Source organism: Rhamphochromis longiceps, linkage group LG13 (genome assembly GCF_057381845.1).
Source record: "Rhamphochromis longiceps isolate RC_006_pf linkage group LG13, R_longiceps_female_GT1.1, whole genome shotgun sequence".
NCBI classification, from domain to species: Eukaryota; Metazoa; Chordata; class Actinopteri; order Cichliformes; family Cichlidae; genus Rhamphochromis; species Rhamphochromis longiceps.
In genome coordinates this window covers 25636398-25658616 of record NC_140569.1, presented here as the reverse complement: position 1 = coordinate 25658616, position 22219 = coordinate 25636398, and the positions used below count along the sequence as shown (strand labels likewise).

Below are 22219 nucleotides of genomic sequence, written 5' to 3'. Positions count from 1 at the left end.
CAAACAGAAAAACCATCTGCAAAGACAAAAGTAGGAAGATCTACGTATGGGAGGGATTGTCCATTACAACACAACAGGTTAAAAGGGCCTGTTAAAGGGTTAATAGCGTCCCGTGTTTGGCGAGTGTTCTGTAATGTCAGAAGGCAGAGCAATACAAGCTGTTTTTTAGGGGGAAAGATCAGCGAACAAAGCTGATGGTCTTTGATCAGCTGAACAAGCCGGCAGACCACAGAGACAGTGAAGCAAAAGAAAGGGGAGGCCAACTTGTTTGAAGTGAGAGTGCTTGATAGAGTGAATAGGTGCTTTGAAAGTACGAGCTTTTTGTTCAGTCATGTGCCCGTCTGTGCAGAAGAAGATGCTCATCTCTGGCTTGCCTCTAGCGCTCAAGTGCCAAGAACATGGAGCGTGCTTGACAGGGTTTGAAGATAGTTAGGGTGAGGGTTAATAAGCTCCTGTCCGTACCTGTGGTTTACACCAGGCTTGGTTAAAGTAATGCGGATTGATTACAGCTACAAAATAATCACAATGATGATCATAAATCCAATTTGCTGGATCAGGGAGGTAATGCTCAAGAGAAGCACAAGGTCAGTGTGCTAATGGGGTAGTTAGAAGAGGCAAGAGAAAGAGAGGGATTTAAAAGGTGAGGAGAAGAAAGAGGGAGCAACACGGAAAGAAAATGTGCGAAGTGAGAGACTGGAGGACTCCAGAGAAAGAAGATCTTGATAAACTCATTGCGCTTGATGGAAAGAGGTTGTGACAATCGCTTAATAACTTTCCATGCTGTTTCAGCGCTGCGTGTGATTGGAGGTGTCTCCTGCCTGTCACTGAGAGACAGTTACCATGACGTTCCACAACAGCTGAGCTCTCCCTTGCTTTATCTGCCCCCCCCAAAAGCCTTCATACTCAGCAAGGAAGCAAACCAGACATTTTTTTCTTGGTGGTGCTTATGGCTTAACACTAATAATGTGAGACATTATGCAAGAGACAGTGGGGGAGAGTAGAGAAGGAAAGCGTGAGCGAAGGAATGATAATGAGAAAAAAATGGGAAATAGGATTGAAAGGTGCACAGGCCAGGAAAAAAGTGTGGGAAAGCATCATTTAGCGCAGGAAACAGAGAAGGAAGCAGGACAACTACTCCTGCTATCAACCTAATTAACATAAACTAGCATCTTCCTGTTTTGCCTAGTAACTGATAAAGATACTAGAAAACCCATAGTTATTTGTGATACCTTATTTGACAAACAAAGGTAGATCTGCAGTTAAATGTTGACACCACATAAATTTTTTAAAGCCTTTTATTCTGGGAAGTTTGACTGATTTAAAACCTTTTCAGTTATTCAGTTTCAAATTCACACTGTTCTACATATTCACAAAAATAGCTGCCAACTAAAACCACAATTTGCTACTTTTTATCCACGGTCATAAATCAAACTGAAATGCATCCACTACTGCAGGGATTTATGGTAACTGTATAAAATATGCAGCATAAAGACCTTTCCCTAATAACCAACACTCGACAAAATGAAAGTCTAGTCTGTGGATTTACAGATCCTTATTCTTCGCAGCCAGGACTTACCTTCACAGAAAGAGTGGAGAAAGAGGAAGGCAAGGAGGAGCTTGGCGACTGCCATCCTGCCATCTAAACCCACACTCCTCGACATCACCTGCACCTGATAAAAGACAAACACAGAATACAGACAGATCATTTTGTTTACCAAAACTAGGCCTGATCCTCAATATATCAATGAAAAACAACATTTCATCCTCAATTTTACAAGCATTTTCTTGGGTTAAGCCCAATTTTCATTGTTTATTTCCAGATGAATTGAGCCAGAAGTTCTTAATGGCTTTTAATTTTTTATATGTATATATATACATACTGCTCCAATTTAAGTTACCACTTAAATGTTTATAATTATTATTATTGGACTGCTTCAGGACAATGAATAGCTTGAACCCATATGGCTGTATGTAAATGGCATGTGGGTGTAATGTATTTGAATTATATGACTGGTGCTTTAGCTTTTTTTTTTCATTATACTTGTCCTATTTCAAATGGTGTCTGCAGTATGTTTTATGGTGAACCTGGTGAAGCCCACAAGCTGAAATGTGTGTGTCAAATAATACAGCTGTCCTGTACACTACAAGTATTGCTGGAGCTCTCTGGCCATATAATACCCCAACACAAGCACAGGGTATATCACAAACAATCAACTCATTTCAAAGTCCTTTAATTCACCAGTAACGATCACCGCACGTACTGTTAGAAAGACAGTTTTCGTGAGTTTCATGTGGTTGCTGGTACAGTAGGTAGCATAACAACAGCAGCGGCTGCAGTGTCTCCAGACATGCTCGCAAAACTATGGGGCGAGTTTGACTATCGTATGGACATATGCAGTGCAGGGGACACACTGAGCACTTCTGAACATTCGTTTTGTATGTTAAACTTTATGTTAAGCCAAGTATTTTGAAATGTACTTCTATGTCCATATGCCGTGCCTTGTTTCAGCAGGGCCTCACAGGTAGGCAAACTCATTTGGTGACAACTTAATTTTTGAGTGTTATCTTTCCAAATCCTCCTCCTTCCTGAAGCCCACTGTGCCATTGCTCACAGTAAAAATGGTGCAAATATAGGGCTGCTTTTCCTTCACGTATCTAATAGCGAAGAATGGCAAATGATTAAAGAGACACCAGCGTAAGAAGCATGGATATACAATTTAAATACTGCTGTGGTGCCGTTAAAGGTGTTCTGTATGCAGTGGATTCAATTCCAGCAAGGCAGCTAAAATTTACAGGTGAGTGAGAAAGAAATTTCAAGTAAAGAATAGGCTGTCATTGCTTATTGTATAAATATGTGTGTGAGTGTATTTGTATGTGTATATGTCTTTATTTTAGCTATGCATGTGTGTCCCTTTCAATAGGCACATTTGTTTTCATTTGGATTCTAGTTTCCTCGGCATTATTTTTATTTCAATTCCTGTAACAATGCAGTCTGTATGGCTGTCACTATTATTTGTTTTACCTCATCCCTTCATCCTTTCCTTCCCCCCTCTTTTATTCACATGAATTTATCTCTCTGGGACCCTGAACACCTGGCTTTCAGGGGAGTTTTGTTTTGAATCCGCCAAATACTGACATTTAGACAAGACCCCTTACTGCCACATCTGAACACACTGGGCAATTCTTCACTGCAACAAATTTCCCCATGTAGGACAGAAGTCCTTTAATGCTGTGAAAGGGGGTTTCCTATGACAACCGAACTAGATAAATGTAACCAAACAGTAACTGAAAACAAAACACATCAGTGTCATTATTTATAAAGGCTGATAAATTAAAATTTGATTGAGATGGAAGAAACACCCTTCAACCATCTTAATGTGGGAGAATTTGTCCACCAGAGGGCACTCTGCAACTTCCCTGTTGGTAACACAGGTGTAGAATAGCAGGAACACAACAACTAACTGATCCAAGCAGAGAGTGTGAACAAGAAACTCATGACCCCTCACGAAAGTATTTATAAACTCTACAGTCAAGTAAATAACTACACATAAAAATTATTAGGGAAATCCGTTTATGTTTCACATGTCCGATAGAAAAAATGGCGGTTAATAGTATATCAGAATATCACATATTTGAATCAGCAAATATTGTTACTGGTCTTAATTGGTATTTGACACAATGTGTCAAACTTGTTAAATACAATACAGCTGTACTAAATATCTGTTGTGCAATATAAATCATTTTTATTTACCCTGTCCTACATATTAATGGTGGATATTTACATTGCTGTCTGAAACAGATCCCTCAGTCCATTACCTGCACACACACAAACACACACACACGCACACACACATATAATCCAGACCCTTACTCAGCCATCCTCCAAATGCTAACGGACATTTCTGAGATGACAAATGGGTGAATATGACTGACGGATACTGGTCGAGACTGACACATTAGATCTGAAAGCGTCGGGAGCAGCCATGGAAAATTAAAAAAAGTCTTACTGCATCAGCATCGCTGCTGTGACCTGGATGCAGGTGGATTCGTTATTAAACATTCTCACAAACATGCATTCCCCCAAAAGTTGCAGATGGACAATGCTGTAGCTGGAGGACGAGGGAATCTCACACATCGACCTGCCTCCTGTTTTATCTATGTGTGTAACCTGGATTGTGCCTATCACTCCAGGCTCCTATCACGGCCTGCCTGAGGCATAAGCAAAGTAACCAGCTGCTAAGTACTGCTTTGAGCAAATGACAAACTTGAAAGTTATTCATAATAACTTAACTCTAAAAATTCAGTAAAAAGTAAAAAACTGCATTATTTAAATTTGGCAACTTTTATGCACTGATCTTCTGCAGGAGCACACTTTTTCTAGTTCTCCAGTCTATGCTAAGAATGCTTCCTGTCAAAGCTGTGGCCCTTCTACTTAATTTTAATTTCTGTGAAGAGACAAAAGTTGCCGCGAGCTAAATCCGATGAGTAGGCTTGGTAATGAGCAACGACTGCGTTGGTCCAGCCAAAGAAATTTACACATAAACACACTGGAACAGTGTGATGCACCACAGCTCAGGTTGGTTCCAGAATTTTTTTTTTTTTTACCTCAGACCCTTCAGGACATGCTATGACTCTATGATAACAGTCTGACCCTAGGGGACAAACTCGTGGCGCATAATCCTCAAAAACAACAAGGATAATCTTGGTTATGTTCCTGTTCCTGGAGCCTGCATGCTTTTTGCACTGTAAAGACTGTTGTTGAGTCCCCATGTCATAGCACGTAATGCCAATGATGAGCCTTGATATGCAAGTTGGAACTAATTATTAGAACCTTTTGGGTAGTGTGCTCCCCAGGGAGAGCAGATAACAGCTACGGGGCACCAGAGTTCCTGTTCCACACACTGGTTTTGGTTTAGGAAGCGTGATAAAGTTTTAATGATTAGCTGCACTCACAACAGTAACAACATTTATAATAATGCAGTATTTCGAAACTTTTATCTATTTTTCAAAATTCCTGTTCAGAAATTAAGATGACGGTCTGCATCAGCCACTGATTACTCCTATTTTTATACCAACATATGAGCCACAAGACAGTTAGTGAACCATCAAACGAATACACTGTAACTGACATACTGCTGTCAGCATGTGCTGAGGTACACTCAGCTGCTCCTGCACCTTGCGGGGCTCTCGTCATTCATCCAGCTGTGAGAGAATTATGCAGCAGCAGATGCCAGAAGCCAGATCCGTTTTCACTTTCTCTTTCCATCGTGAATTATGGCCATTTATGATCTCACATAGTTATGACAGTATTGGCCTCATTGTTAGAAGAAGATTTGACTCTCTGTCTGATGTTCACACCTCTGCCTGCCCCTCAGCGTCTACAGTATCTGCGGTGTGATTCTTTTAGATTAATGTGGTTTTGATACATTTTGCCTTTTGGCTTCCAAACCTTGAAAATTTTATAGATTATTACAGACATATTACACATGTTTACATATGATGGACAACATGTCTGTGGTCAAAGCAATAAAGTTACTTTCGAATATACATGGACAATCTCCCTCATTAAACTGTAGGCATCAGAAATAGGATGATTTTACATGTTTTGTTTTTATCTGACAACACATAAGGATGAGAAATGAATCAAAAATAAGTCAAAACCAGCGTTTAGAACTTAAGCCCCATGTTTGTTAATTCTGTGATTTTTTTTCCCCTTTAAAACATATTACTGTGTGTAGTCACACTATGTGTATTATGTATGTTGTTGTAACACCATGTGTGTTGAGTCTAACCTGTCCAGTCTGTAACATGGAAACATCATGAAGGAAAAGTCAAACACTAGCCGACTGCACAACTGAAGCATTGTGTTCCAACGAAAAATGCTGCATCCAAGCTTTGGACACGTAACAAAAAGAAGGAAAGTGAAAACTCAGTAAAAAATCATTTCAGCAATGCTTGTGTAGGTTTGCAGTTTGATTGACTGGTTTAATGCTTGTTTTGAAACACATTATATTATAAATTTAGCAAAAAGAAGCATAAATAAATGTATACTGTATTCAAGATGGCAGGGCAACATGGCCGCTTCCACAAATCAACTGTGTTTTTTTAATGGATTAATTTTAAGTTTCTGAGAACGTATCAGTTTTTCAAAGATCTAATCACATAATGTGATCTTATCACATTATGTGATCTTATCACACAAGCCAATTAGTCTGAAATACAACATATTCCCAACCACTCTTGTTAGGTTGTAGTGCAGCTTGAAACATTAATGAAAATGAAATGGTAATTAGATTCGTTAAGTATTTAACTCAGCCTATTGTGTGAACATGTGCAGTTCAACATGCATACAGTATGTATCACTGCAATCACTTCACAGTAGGGGAGTGTGGGAAGGTGAAGGGTTGCAATCAAACTCGGCATAGCTCCACGGGAACACTAACCATGGCCACGTGTCTTACACACTGCAAACCTAAAACCAATTCTTTGATAGCAGACTTTGTATAAACGATGTACAAAAGCGAAACTGGAGAATATTTCTAAGCATGTTCAAGTAATATGTGTCCACAAACAAAAAAAACAACTTTGTATAATCAAAGACACAGATTTAAAGAATATATTTGTTTTTAATATTAAACAAGTTTTTAAAAACTGAACTCAAAATGTGCCAATTAAACTGCAGAGGACATGACTCAGCAGGAGGTGGTCCTCAAACTAACCTGGGTCCTTCTCCAGCACCGTCCCACTCCACTGGTAATACTGTCACCATATATCAATCCTTCACCACCAGCTCCCCAGTTTCTGTCAGAGCTACTGTTCATCTTTCTCCCATTTCTGTTTTTTCTACCTGTCTTTTCCATGTTTTTCACTTTTTAGTCATCACATTTTTCTGCTATTAGTGTTTTCTACATTTTTCTGATTTACCACGCAACTCGATTCTGAAGTGGGGTAGTCCAGAAAATGTTTGAGGACCGCTGTGCTAAGCTTTGGAAGAAATCATATCTACTAAAATATAGATCAGCAACACAACAAATACATATTTTTAAGGGCCGTGCTCTTTTTATTTGTGGGTAAGTACATCTCATCGAAACTACACTTCAAAAGGAGAACCTTGGGCTGTTCTTGAGACTTGCTTGTTGTGGTTAAAGGAGCTTATCTTTACCTGTAAATGTTGGATCACAAGTTTCTCACACTTACGCACACCACAATTTAAGTCCAATAGTCCACTTACTGTCTGTTTAATATTTAGGGAAACATTTTTATACACGTCGTGGTGGTAAAGTTTAGGATAGCGGTGATCCATGTCTGTGTAATGGTTTACAACCCCACAGTTTATCTGACAGTGATATACCTTTAAGGCACCATAAAGTTAAGAGTAATGTCTGAACCCAGTGTGTTCTGTCCAAAGAGGCTTGCCTTCCCACATGGTGTCTCCTGGCTTACACCACTCAATATTATTGATTACATGGCAATTGTGTCTGACTTGCTTTAATCTCAAAGGCACCGTTTTCAGGGGAGAGTGTTGGACCTCAGCAGGCAGCCAAATCTGGGTTATTACAGCAAATCAATGAGTGATTTCGGCTTGCCCTTGGTGCTCATAAAAAAGCCATCACTCATTAGCACAGTGATCACAGACAGATTAGCAGACATTTGGCTTTGTCAGGGAGGAGGGAGGGGCAGCACCGCTCTGATGAGCTGAGTAATGTCTTCCTTCCCGCCCTCCTGATCTCTTCATCTCCAATATGACATGACTTTCTGAAACCCTTAGTCAGCAAACCTCACTTACATGACAAGAGTGCAGTGTAAACAGGATGCCATTTGGACTGCAGGGCATGCAGTGCTTTCTGAGTAGAAATTGTAATCAAACTGGCACAGATCCCTGATTATGAGTGAACTGGTTTCGTCAAAGTTTGGAGAAAATCAAGCCAATAGCCACTGAGATACTATATCCTGGAAAACAACACATGTCCAGCAAAGTACCTAACAGCATTGGTAATAATCAAAATCACTTTTTATGCTTCTGTAATGGTTAAATCCACCAGTGTGAGCAAGCATTTAAATTAAAATTATATTTTTAATGCTCAGAATTTTCAAATTTACTGTTTTACAAAATAACATTTTGAAAATTAAAAGGTGTTATTTTTTTTATTAAGATGCTAAATTACAGTTGTGTACTTTCAGTCCAGAACAGAACAAACTAGCTTTAGTGGTTAAATGTTATGCTTGATTAGTTTCATACTTCTCAGAGAAGTCCAGGTGTGCCGGCTCAAATTTGAGAATAAAAATGTGAATACTGTTTATTATTTGCTTACTGAATAAAAATGTAATTTTTTACTTTTAATCAGGTTTTTGACTGATTTTCTAAAATATTTCTGTTTTATTGTTTTTATGACAGTGACCTAAGCCCAGTCTTCTAATAACCATGTGAGTTGTCATTCATACAGGGAGTGCAGAATTATTAGGCAAATGAGTATTTTGTCCACATCATCCTCTTCATGCATGTTGTCTTACTCCAAGCTGTATAGGCTCGAAAGCCTACTACCAATTAAGCATATTAGGTGATGTGCATCTCTGTAATGAGAAGGGGTGTGGTCTAATGACATCAACACCCTATATCAGGTGTGCATAATTATTAGGCAACTTCCTTTCCTTTGGCAAAATGGGTCAAAAGAAGGACTTGACAGGCTCAGAAAAGTCAAAAATAGTGAGATATCTTGCAGAGGGATGCAGCAGTCTCAAAATTGCAAAGCTTCTGAAGCGTGATCATCGAACAATCAAGCGTTTCATTCAAAATAGTCAACAGAGTCGCAAGAAGCGTGTGGAAAAACCAAGGCGCAAAATAACTGCCCATGAACTGAGAAAAGTCAAGCGTGCAGCTGCCAAGATGCCACTTGCCACCAGTTTGGCCATATTTCAGAGCTGCAACATCACTGGAGTGCCCAAAAGCACAAGGTGTGCAATACTCAGAGACATGGCCAAGGTAAGAAAGGCTGAAAGACGACCACCACTGAACAAGACACACAAGCTGAAACGTCAAGACTGGGCCAAGAAATATCTCAAGACTGGTTTTTCTAAGGTTTTATGGACTGATGAAATGAGAGTGAGTCTTGATGGGCCAGATGGATGGGCCCATGGCTGGATTGGTAAAGGGCAGAGAGCTCCAGTCCGACGCCAGCAAGGTGGAGGTGGAGTACTGGTTTGGGCTGGTATCATCAAAGATGAGCTTGTGGGGCCTTTTCGGGTTGAGGATGGAGTCAAGCTCAACTCCCAGTCCTACTGCCAGTTTCTGGAAGACCCCTTCTTCAAGCAGTGGTACAGGAAGAAGTCTGCATCCTTCAAGAAAAACATGATTTTCATGCAGGACAATGCTCCATCACACGCGCCCAAGTACTCCACAGCGTGGCTGGCAAGAAAGGGTATAAAAGAAGAAAAACTAATGACATGGCCACCTTGTTCACCTGATCTGAACCCCATTGAGAACCTGTGGTCCATCATCAAATGTGAGATTTACAAGGAGGGAAAACAGTACACCTCTCTGAACAGTGTCTGGGAGGCTGTGGTTGCTGCTGCACGCAATGTTGATGGTGAACAGATCAAAACACTGACAGAATCCATGGATGGCAGGCTTTTGAGTGTCCTTGCAAAGAAAGGTGGCTATATTGGTCGCTGATTTGTTTTTGTTTTGTTTTTGAATGTCAGAAATGTATATTTGTGAATGTGGAGATGTTATATTGGTTTCACTGGTAAAAATAAATAATTGAAATGGGTATATATTTGTTTTTTGTTAAGTTGCCTAATAGTTATGCACAGTAATAGTCACCTGCACACACAGATATCCCCCTAAAATAGCTAAAACTAAAAACAAACTAAAAACTACTTCCAAAAACATTCAGCTTTGATATTAATGAGTTTTTTGGGTTCATTGAGAACATGGTTGTTGTTCAATAATAAAATTATTCCTCAAAAATACAACTTGCCTAATAATTCTGCACTCCCTGTATATATGCACACCAAACTCCAAATAACCACAAGCCTTAAGGAACTGGAGAAAACATAACATAAGCAGCTTCCAGTTCTCAGATGAGCCGAAGCTGGTCCCTGCTGATTGGCTTGTTGAGAAAGCAGCTGGAGTGAAACCTCCCTTCAATAAAAGATCACTAACTCCCCACTAGCAGATATGGGGGACTGTAGATCACATGCCAAGACAACACTGTTCTTCCAATGGAGATGCCTGTATCGGCTTTGATCCTGTATGGGCTGACAGTAGTGCCTTGCAAAACACGGTAGGGGAGAGGGAGCAGCTTACACAGAACCTGAGGAGATGGTAATTATCCAGAACAGCACGGGAGCACTGAATGGCGCATCATTACAGCAGCCTGTAACAAAACGCTTGAAAAGGTGCAATTGATACACCCTGTCCCGTGTTGACCAACGCCACAACGTGTGAAAAGCAAGTTACCATCAGCACTGGGTGCAACACATTCAAATGTATAATAAGGTTTTGCTGTTCCTAAATTCAGTGATCACATTACAGTTACTAATAAAACAATTATGGTCTTACTGGCGTGACCCAAGAGTCTGTCCTCAGCATGTTCAGTGTTACATGGGATAATAACAGTAACAACAGGGTTTCAAGGATGTTGGAGCAGGGGCAAGGAAAGAGTGCAAAAATAGTGTAGTGCTTAAAAGAGACATCTGGTGAAATATTTCACAACTCAGTTAATTAACAAGATGATTCAATATAAGAAAAAATTACCATCCCAGAGGGATTTTACATGGAAAAATCTAAAAAATGAAATGCCTAACCATGAAATGATTGCCAGAAATCCAAGTTTCTTACAAAATTGAGAGTTCATTGAACTATCTCGCAAATCTGTAAATAAATTAATTAATTAAATGTTAATTTCCATATTTAACGGTTAATTTGCATCTTACTTGCTGCCATTTTTTTATTGTTCAAAAATGTATTGTTTTTCGGGGGGGGGGATCACACTGATGATGCAGAAGTCTCCAAGACTCACAAAAAACTGCCTGCATCAAATATGATACTCAAAGAATTAAGGGGTTAACAAATATGAAATAACAGCATTACGGCCAAAAACCAATAAAAACCCCTCAGAGGAAAGGTTCTGCAGTGAAAATCCCTACATGGGCTCAGGGATAATTTTTAAAAGTCTAGTGAACTGTTAGCAAAGACAGTGTATCACTCCAACTACAAATGCACTGAGAGTTAAAAATGGTAAATGGCCTGTATTTGTATAGCGCTTTACTAGTCCCTAAGGACCCCAAAGCGCTTTACACGTTCAGTCATCCACCCATTCACACACACCTAAAATTCTAATATGCAAAGAAGAGAAAAACATATAACATAGATCCACAAAAGCTGCTGCCTTCTGAGCTCATCTAAGATAGACTGGGATGAAGCTCTGGAAAATCCAGTGCTCTAACCAATCAAAATTCGAATACTTTGGGGAAATCACGGAGGCTGTGGGCTAAAGAGCACAGGAACAAAAATCAACACCTGTGACAGAGTAGGCATGTGTTATTACAGTATGGTAAAGGAGCACATTTGTGGATATACAAGTCTTTTAAATGTTTAGGTGATTGAATGCTTAAGCGTGGATGATAAATGATGATGATGTATGTACGCTATGAAAGCCGAGAACGGTTCTGAAGGAATGTCTTTAATATTAATTTCCCAGAAAAAGTGAGAACAGTTGACTAGATCCATATTCGACGCAGTGAAAAACAAACACAAAATGATGCACAAAAAAAAGTATCATAATGGGCTTTTGTGTGGGGAAAAAAGATAAACATTACAGCTCGTTGTCTCATAAGACTTTCATTTAAAACACCACGGCAGAGTCAGACAGCTGTATCTCCTCCTGTCATCTCCTTTTTCCTAAGTGCACAGTGACAACGCAATCTTAATGCTCTTATTTTAGGCTTTTATGTGGTATAAGTATGTGGTGTGAACATAATGATATACTAGGTGACTTTTTCCTCTCATCCATCTACTGCTAAAAAGCCAAGATCCATATACTGTCACGTCCTTGTTGTTCTCAACTCCACTTTCATTTTACTCGATCACAATGTTTTTTATCTCCACTCCTGTCAGCCATACAGTAGATACCCTAAAACAGCTCTTTTAAATTCTTTCCCTTCTTTTTATACCATAATCAGAGAAATATTTCAATATACACTAAATTTCCCTCAATTCAGGGCTAACCTGTGATTTTTCTTTCTTTCACGCTCAGATTCTGTGACGCTAAACAAATTTAACTCCCTCATAATCTGAACTGATTGCTTCCTTCCCAAATTTTCATGTCAGTCATAAAACGCCTGTATTGTCACCAGGCTCTTTCTCCACTTGGCCTTCATGCGCCGCGATGAGCTTGGTAACGCTGTCCCAGCAGAGGCCCGAGTGTATATCAGACAACATAAACACAGACAGCTGTGTCACAGGGCAGCCGATAGCCTGTAGAGACTCATTCATCTCCTTTTGTCTCTGTCTCTGTTAGGATACAGTCATGCTACTCTGCCTGCACTTGACTGTCTATTCTGTTTGAAAGATTAAAACACAACATTTAGCAGCTCCTCTCCGACACAGATGACCTTTGCATCCCAACCATTCACCTCAACGAGTCCTGCCTCCCATCTTTCCTCGCCCTCCCTGTCTCTCCTCCCCCTCCATCATCTTTCATTCTGTTCCACTCCGACTTCAGGGCAGTATTCCAGGCATAAATACCAACAACAAGGATTTGTCACAGAGCTGCCATTAAATTGCTGTTTTGTTTGTTTTACATGGCATGGTTTATTTCCAGGGGAGAACGCATTTCAATATGGTAAATGCTACTGGCTTAGATATGAATCCCCAGTGTTTTCACTACAATGAATAAAAAGCTTCAGTCTTCTCCGTAGGGAAATTTCAATTTCTAAATTCCTTCATAATGGTTTCACACTTACACAATAAAGAATCAATACAAGGATTAGTAGCAATAGACCAGAACAGGATTATTGTGGATTGTTGGGTTTACAACCAACTCTTTTAGCCATCTCCTTCACTGTGTTCACATCCGTACGGATGGCAGCACCTGTAAAACAACTGGCTGAGCTAAATCGTCTCCTCTTCCCTCTCCTCTTCTCCAGCCTGTTTTCTTCAGTTCTACCCGACTGCCTTGGCTGATTTAATGACCACACGTAGTTGGACCAGGAGAGAGGCTGGTGCAGAAATTGGAAAAGTGGGAAACATGCAATGGCTATAATCATAGGGAATGTGGTGTAGTTATTAAAACTGAAAGTCAAAAGGCCGGAAACCTTTCATCTGTGAGCTTTGTGCTGAAAGCTGTCATATGGAGAGCGCTGTGTTTAATATACATGTGCACTGTACATAGATGACAATTTAAAAAAATCTGTTAAACTCAATTCTGACTTCTAGAAATCTATTAATTCAAAATAAACAAACATACCAATAACTAGTACCAACTCAGCCATCACTTCTTTGTCACTCAAGAGCAGGTACACAGCCTGTTCAGATGCTTTTACACCTGATAATTAACAGCAGCCCTTTCCCAATGGTTCCACTCACAATTTCCACAGATTAGCTGAGCTGCAGCAATTATGCCAACACCACAGAACAAAATGACTTGCCTCATTTTAATATCTATCACTTTTCCACACTCTTCATTATCTTCCCACTTTTTCCTCTTACGCAAGTTTACCTTTCTTAAACTTTACAGTACTACAGCTTTTTCTTGTCTTTATCCTCTGCTCTGCTTCCTGCCTGAGACCTCATACAACAGTCCAGTACAGTCACCATATCTGCAATTCATTCCTCTATCCCTCATATTGGGTTTCATTTGAGGCTGTCAGTCAAGGCGTCTGTCAGATATGGACTCTCCGTTTCACTATTTTTTTCTCCTATTTTTGAACTTAAAGAATGACAGTGACTCAGAAAGGGCAACTGTCAAATGCGTGCTTTCCCCACATAATGCATGAAACACTGAAATAGTTTCTCTTCAGTTTATCACACGCAGAATATAAAACATGAGATTCTTTGAACAGAAGGTCACGTTCTAACAATCGTTTTAAAGGCTTATGAAACAAGCAAATATAGTTTTTATGGTATATTTTAACATTATAACCAAAGTCACAATAGCATAACAATTATATTTGCACTTACAGTATTAAGCCAGAATATGGGATTACCAAGGCCAAAATGATCTTGCAGTGGATTACAATAAAAGTAGTGACACTCTTTCAGTTCTCAGAGGCACAAAAATCTTGGTGACTGTTTAATTAATTAATCCCGATTAAAATTGCAGCTGCTGGTTACAATGTTTAATCTGAATTATACTGTTTAAGGCAAAAAGATATTACTATATTAGCCTTGATCGCAAGTGATTCATTACTGCTTTGGTAAGAAGCTTGCTCACATAAATAAATACATGAAAACACATATAAAGTGGATTTCTGTCCACTTTATCAGGTTTACAGTTTGAAAAGAACTTGATTGGGCTACTCTTTCCTCATAGTCACATATTTCACTTTGCTAGAGGCAAGCATATAAAGATGTCATTCAGCTTCATAACAACCTCAAGTACACAGGCGCTACTATGCAAAGCTGCAGCATCACCTATTTATGAAGCAAATCCACACACACGCATTTATATATATAAAAGTTCTAAGTAAGCGTTGCGTCGCAGCGGTGTTCAGGTGACACATGAATAAGTAAGTGGGCACCGGGGCGCTTCCCAGCAGGCACCTCTAGAGTCGCCAGGGCTACCTGAGATAACACCGTACACCTGACACCTCTGCGCAAGAATGCACCCTACCTCACATGTACGGACTCTTTAGTTACTCTGACAAAATAACGTAACAAGAAGATACAGCAGCAACAGTTGGACGGAGGCATTCCAGAAAACGACCCAACTTGAATGAAGTGCAGGTGCTGGTTAATGTCCAACATTTCTGTAAAATTTGACCACATTAAAACATTAATTGCATCACCAGGCAAGTAGTTCCAAAACTCTTCTTTGTGCGGAAATTGAAAACGCACTGCCTCACCAAATGCCGAAGTCAGAGACATATGTGAGCATAAAAAAGTCGCAAATTGCGGCACATGGTGAGTGAAGTGCTAGAGCAGATCACGCAAAACATTATTGATTATGTGGAAAGCTCTCCCCTGTTGCAGTCATCACTCCATTTCTGCTTTGTGTCCACAAACTCATAACTGTGTGATCATGTCATTATCATATTGTCCTACCTTCCTCGTCCGTGTCCGTCGCTGGCTGGGCGCCTTTAGACTCGATTGCCTGTCCTGCTGTGATGCGTTACCAAGTATCTGCTCCCCTCTCCCTCTCTCCTTTCTCCCCTCTCCCTCTCTCTCTCCGTGTCTCTCCCGTTAGCTTTACTCTATCACCACCAACGCCCCGGTGATTGCAAATTTCAAATCTCAGTGTTCAAAATTGCCACTGCAAACCCACCAAGCGCAGCATAAATCATCTCTTCTCCGAAGCTCCCATAATATCCAGCGTTATACCCACTGCTCCATAGCCAGGGTAGCACTCCAACAGGCACCATAACTTTTAAATATTTTTTCTTTCACATTTTTTCACCTGCTTTTCGCATAAGCCCTCGAGCACAAATCCTTTCCCATATGTCACCACATGATTTGCATATTATGCTTTTATTGGGGCATTGACTGACTGCAGCTTCTTTTGCAAAAGCAAGCATACAGGAATGGCCCGGCTGCTGCGTTTAGGTCAATGGAAAAATGTAAAACTACGGTGGCCCCTAGAGACAAAGCATGTATAAACTCCAAAACACTTACAAATTCCAAATAGCACGCACAAACTCCTCAACACATACAAAATCCAAAACACATGCAAACTCCAAAACACATACAAAATCCAAAACACGTACAAAATCCAAGACACGTACAAGCTCCAAAACACATACAAAATCCAAAACACGTACAAAATACAAAACACGTGCAAAATCCAAAACACGTGCAAAATCCAAAACAGTGCAAACTCCAAAACACGTGCAAACTCCAAAACACGTACAAAATTCAAAACACGTACAAAATTCAAAACACATACAAAATCCAAAACACGTACAAAATCCAAAACACATGCAAAATCCAAAACACGTACAAAATCCAAAACACGTGCAAAATCCAAAACACGTACAAAATTCAAAACACGTGCAAACTCCAAAACACATGCAAAATCCAAAACACGTACAAAATTCAAAACACATGCAAACTCCAAAACACATACAAAATCCAAAACACATGCAAAATCCAAAACACGTGCAAAATCCAAAACACGTGCAAAATCCAAAACACGTACAAAATTCAAAACACATGCAAAATCCAAAACACGTACAAAATCCAAAACACGTACAAAATTCAAAACACATGCAAACTCCAAATCACAACGGAAGTGCTCCAGGACGCTAGGGGCAGTGTTGAGCTCGATTTGTAAAATAAACGGCAAGTTTGTTGCAAACACATGGGCTCTAGTCTCCGTTGCGCTTCCCAGGTTGCCTAGCAACTATGATACTAACAGCTGGAAACGTGTCATACAATTTTTTTTGACAGAAATGAAGGAGAACATATTTTTTTTCATTTGTTTGTTTGTTTCTACAAGAGCTTTGTGTGATTTGATAAGTATCTGAGGCTGAGACCACAGGACAGTAAAACATGATTTTTGGGCTTCATTTCTGTACTGAACAGTCATTTAAGATTAGCTAGTAAATAACAATTAGCTAATGTTGTTCATGAGACTAAAGTCATATCACTTTGGTAATGTAAATATAATATGGCCAATATTATGGTTATTATATTAGTCATTATTAGGTATTACAGCAGTGAACATGAACTCTTTGTCAAATACTGAGCTTCAGTACAGATTCAAGTTGCAGTTATTTACATGTCTTACCACCTTAAATCTTCACTCAAAGACAAGTATATAGGAATGACTGCCAAATTTATTTGCCACTGAAGCCGAAGGATGGCATCTGAATAAAACCTCTCTTGACATGCCTAGATGACATTAAAGCTTGGTTGGCTCTAAACTTTTTAAATTTGAATGAAAAGAAAACAGATTTGTTGGTGTTTGGACCCAGTGGCCCCTGTGAGTCCTCTTCTTTTCATTTGGAACCCCTGGAGGTTTATTTTAAACCTGTTGTTACTGCCCTTGGTTTTAAGTTGGACCAGTCCATTTTTATCATTTAAGGCGACTGGCAAGAGTGAAATCGTTTCTTTCTAGGCAGCACTTTGAAACCGTGATCCATGCTTTTATTTCTTCCCCTGTGGACTACTGTAACGCACTTTATGTGGGGGTCAGTCAGTTGTTACTCTGACATCTGCAGCTGGTTCAAAATGTATATTGACAGTGCATAGGTGTATCATATATAAGAGACAAATGTTGTTCCTTCAGTATGTTGGCATTACTAAATTTGGCTCAAATGCTTACATACATGTGTAAAAAGAAAATGTACAAGCTGTGAGCTGTTTCAAATCAAATCACTTTTATTGTCACATCACATGTGCAGGTACATTGGTACAGCACATGTGAGTGAAATTCTTGTGTGCGAGCTTCACAAGCAACAGAGTTGTGCAAAATACAATAATGTAAACAAGCAAAATACAAGAATGGCTACATCTGAAACTAATAAATATATGTACAATATATAATAGTATATATATGTTTCTGATAAAATGAAGAGTAGACTGATGTATTAAATATTCCTTTATTGGGTGAGAAAATCAGACCATGTCATAACTGCTTTAAGTCATACAGAATAGATATCAGAGCTTTAAACAGGCTGACGTCTGCTAAATGGGTCAAACTGGGCAGAAAGTATACAAACACATAACATCCTTATAGAATATGATGTAACACTATAGATCAACTTACCTCAGAATATATAAAGCATATAAACAATTACAGCAATATGATGCAACAAACACAGCAGTGCTACTGATCCAAAATACTCAAAGCTTCATAGAACTGAAACAAACATTTATTTTTAGTTCCATTCTGCTGCTGATACAGACTTTAGGTTTCTGAACATTAAACTTGTTGCTGCCTTTCATAGTGCGTAACTTGAAGGCCCTGAGTACTTTCTCCCACACTGGAAACACTGGAATGATAAAATTATTTGAACATTACCTAATAAGACTGATTCAGGACAGACAATTAGTTATTTTAAACTTTTCTAGCAGTCCTTCACAAACAGGGAACAGTCTGTCTATTCTCTCCATCTGTCAGCTGCTGCTGGCTCTTCCTCCTCCTCTTCCTCACATACTGCTGAGATTGTCCTGGTGGATCATCAGGGGTGCAAAGCCTCACAGATGATGTAATGCAGTGGGTCCCTCAGTCTGTCCTCACTCTGGACACTTGCAGGTGTCACACATAGAAATCAAATGTGTGATAAGCTGCAGGATTCAAACACAAGTGTGACTTATAAACACATGTTCATACTTTTATTCCACAATCAGAGAGAAAGAAACAGAGAGAGAGTGCAGGACAGACAGACAGGTGACAGTCTCAGGTGTACACACTGCTACAAAACAGCACCAGAGAAGGAGGATTTAGTGTTTGTGTCATTACGAGTGCTAAACAAGAAGAGTTCCCAGATGGTACAGTGGACACATGTGTGACTCCTGTGATTAAAGCATCTTTCTTTCAGCTTAAGGAGTGAACCGTCAGCTGACTGACATGACTGACTTTAATTACGCATAAAATCATCACATTCTCTGTAAGATTAAAGTCAGCTATTGAACGGCGAATATTTTGAAGTGAAGGCTTTAAAACCAAGTTAGTACAAACGTCGCTAATGTCACATAACTTTCCCGACATGTTGCCAACAGTAATGTTTTAATGTTCTTCATTATAAAAACATTTGCGCATAAATAAGTGACATAATATTCAGTACTTACTTCTGGAAGTTTACTCTTCGTCCGCTCCGCTTCCGCCGTTTTTTTCCGGCAAAATTATCCAAACCACCGCCGCGCTATGAAGTCTGGGATATGTTGGGCCATGAAGGCTACACAGACCCATCCTTAAAATTCAGGGAAATTAAGGACACATTTGAGGGCCGCATTTCGAGCAGCCTTTGAATTGGGACAGTCTTTGTCGTGTCGCTGTGACATAATCGGCCTTAAAATGCGGCCTTTAAGGCTGCAGACCCCAAATCCGGTCATTGGTACTTCCTGGCTTGTGTAGTTACTAGGTAACAAAAGCTCAACACTGCCCCTAGCGTCCTGGAGCACTTCCGTTGTGTTTTGGATTTTGCATGTGTTTTGGAGTTTGCGCGTGTTTTGGGGTTTGCACGTGTTTTGGATTTTGCACGTGTTTTGTATTTTGCACGTGTTTTGTATTTTGTACGTGTTTTGTATTTTGCATGTGTTTTGTATTTTGCACGTGTTTTGTATTTTGCATGTGTTTTGTATTTTGCATGTGTTTTGTAGTTTGCACGTGTTTTGTATTTTGTACGTGTTTTGGATTTTGCACGCGTTTTGTATTTTGTACGTGTTTTGTATTTTGCACGTGTTTTGTATTTTGTACGTGTTTTGTATTTTGCATGTGTTTTGTATTTTGTAAGTGTTTTGGAGTTTGCACGTGTTTTGTATTTTGCACGTGTTTTGTATTTTGCATGTGTTTTGGATTTTGTACGTGTTTTGGAGTTTGCATGTGTTTTGTATTTTGTACGTGTTTTGTATTTTGCATGTTTTTTATATTTTGTACGTGTTTTGTCTTTTGCATGTGTTTTTTATTTTGTAAGTGTTTTGGAGTTTGTACGTGCTTTGTCTCTAGGGGCCACCGTATTAAACAGATATTTTGAAAATCATCTGCGCGCTTCACCAAAGCAGAATGAATTTGGTGCGATTACACAGATCTGTTTATGAGCTTCTACATAAGCTCATGAGCTGATATATCGCACAGATTAAATTTGATATCAGTTAATCACAGAGCTCATTGATAAGAGGCGAATAGTCAGTGCGATACCACCACCTAGTGTACATTATAGGAATTACACGTATTACATATTATAAGAATTGTCGAAATAAGGCAACCTGTGACACCTACATGAGAAAATTATTGGGTTTCTCTCTTTAGTATTATAGAGGGGGTTTTTTTTACCCTAAAATTATAATTCCACGAATTATAACTGTAATATCAAAGATTTGTTTTTAAATGAAAATTTTAATGCAATCTCCTTCTCTCACAGTTTTATTACATTATACTAACTTACTCTCACATTTTTAATTAGTTTGTCTGTACAACACTTTGAATGGATTTTGCTATGTAACGTAAATAGATGTCTTTGATCATTTTCTTTAACTTTCTTGGAAGAGCTGCAACTGAAACTGTGAGAAATATGTGATGTGTTTCAGCTTTTCTGAAATCAGTAACACTAGCAGGTGCCTGCCAAAAAGAAGCTGAAACTTGGTTCTGCTAATATATGCCATATGAATATGGCATATATTAGCGTATATTAGCCAAGGGCAAGAATAACCCCTTTATTACCAGGCCGGTGATATATAGAACACTTGCCTCCATCAAGAGACTGCAGAATTCACTGCAACATGTGACTACACAAGGGCTATAGATCACACTGTACCTGTGCAAATATAGGACTGTATTAAACTTTTGAACTACCCCTCATTTTTTTTATATTTTGCTTCCAAGGAGCCAGATTTTCTAATACATTTTTAAAGTGGTCTTCAGCAATAGTTCTCCAGGCTTTGTGAAGTTTTTTTTACCTCACCATTTTCAGGTCAAGTGTATTTATTAAGACACTTAACACTGCCTGAGTCATTCAAGCACAAAAAGGGTACCTAATGCAATGGATGAACACAGCAAAGAACCAATTTTAAATTGTATCTTTAGGCACTTTGTTACTATCGGCCTCTCTGGAATTTCTGTTTTTATTTTATTTTTTTTCCCATTTCTTTAGCTGAATAGAAAATTCGACAGCCATAAAATTCCCAGATTCCCAGAGAACTATTAGCCAGAAAACTTGGCATATTTTGACATGGATTGCAGTGTAGATTTTTTAAAAAAATCTGAGGAAACTTGATGGGTGGAAGACAAAATAAGAAGTGGCAGGTGAAAGAAACTGTCTACATCAAAGACTTGTAATGTGACCTCAGATCAAATGAAATGTTGATTCCACTCTCAGTGGAAGAGTGACCATCATATAGCCATTCCTAACAAATGGAAACAGAGACAAAAGGCTCAGGTATGCCAAAATACACAAAAACTAGACTGAAAATCAGTGGCATCACTCTTATGGAGTGGACTGGAGAAGTCAGCAGAGACACACGGCCAGTGCAGTGAAAGCCTACCTGGACAGTAAACAAACAATGGAACTCCCTCAGTCATGAATTGGCCTCCTCAGTGGCGGGACATCGACATTACTGAAGCAGTGTGGGATCATCTGGACAGAGAACAGAACAAAAGGCAGCCAACATCCAAAGAAGAGCTTTGTGTGTCCTTCAGGAAGCCTGGAGGACTATTCCTGAAGACTACTTGAGAGAGTTCAGGCTGTGTTTAAAAACAAAGGTGGTCCTACCAAATTTCCCCTTTTAATCTCTTTAGAATTGAAAAGTCTTTGCCATATATGCTTTATTTTAATTTATGTTTGCCTGTGTTTTATTACACCCTCTGTACCTATTTCTGAATTTCTATCAATAGTATTTTTGGACAATAGCATCTACAATACTGCACTGTGCCGACATGACAAGACTATCATAACAGTGCCTCCGGTTGTGTGTGCAGGTGTTTTATTTTGAACTTTAGATTATTGAGGATCAAATGCCTCAGGATAGATATCAAATAAATAAAACTTTCTTATTTGTGTCCTACCAAAAGGAAACACACATGAAAACCAGTCTGGGAGTGATTTAGAGTTTGCTTGTTTGTGTTCAGGTAAATATGCTGCTGTTCTGAGGATATTTGTTTTTCTTTTAAAATACAAGTGATACAGGCATGGAGCCTAAAAACAGAAACATACAGTTTCAACTATTTTCTAACTAGGATTCAGTGATATTTTGCTGCTCTCTAGTGACCATTTTGCAAAACTACACTTAAAGTAAATGTTCTGCTGTTTCAATTTGACTGCCACAAAAATCAAAATTATTATTTTTTATCATTATCATCATCATCATTATTATTATTATTATTGTTATTGTTATTATTAT

The 22219-nt window shown here is 39.1% G+C and overlaps 1 protein-coding gene across 1 annotated transcript in view; it reads right to left on the bottom strand.

Moving 5' to 3' along the window:
- Positions 1 to 15733, bottom strand: part of cdh23 (cadherin-related 23) — a 197629-nt gene extending 181896 nt beyond the window's left edge. The window contains exons 1-2 of the mRNA XM_085428695.1: positions 15266 to 15733; positions 1577 to 1670 (exon numbers count right to left, since the gene is read on the bottom strand). Of these exons, the coding sequence (XP_085284821.1) occupies positions 1577 to 1661 (85 nt within the window). The 5' untranslated portion in view covers positions 1662 to 1670; positions 15266 to 15733. The remainder of the gene's footprint in view (positions 1 to 1576; positions 1671 to 15265) is intronic.
- Positions 15734 to 22219: the final 6486 nt, after the last annotated feature.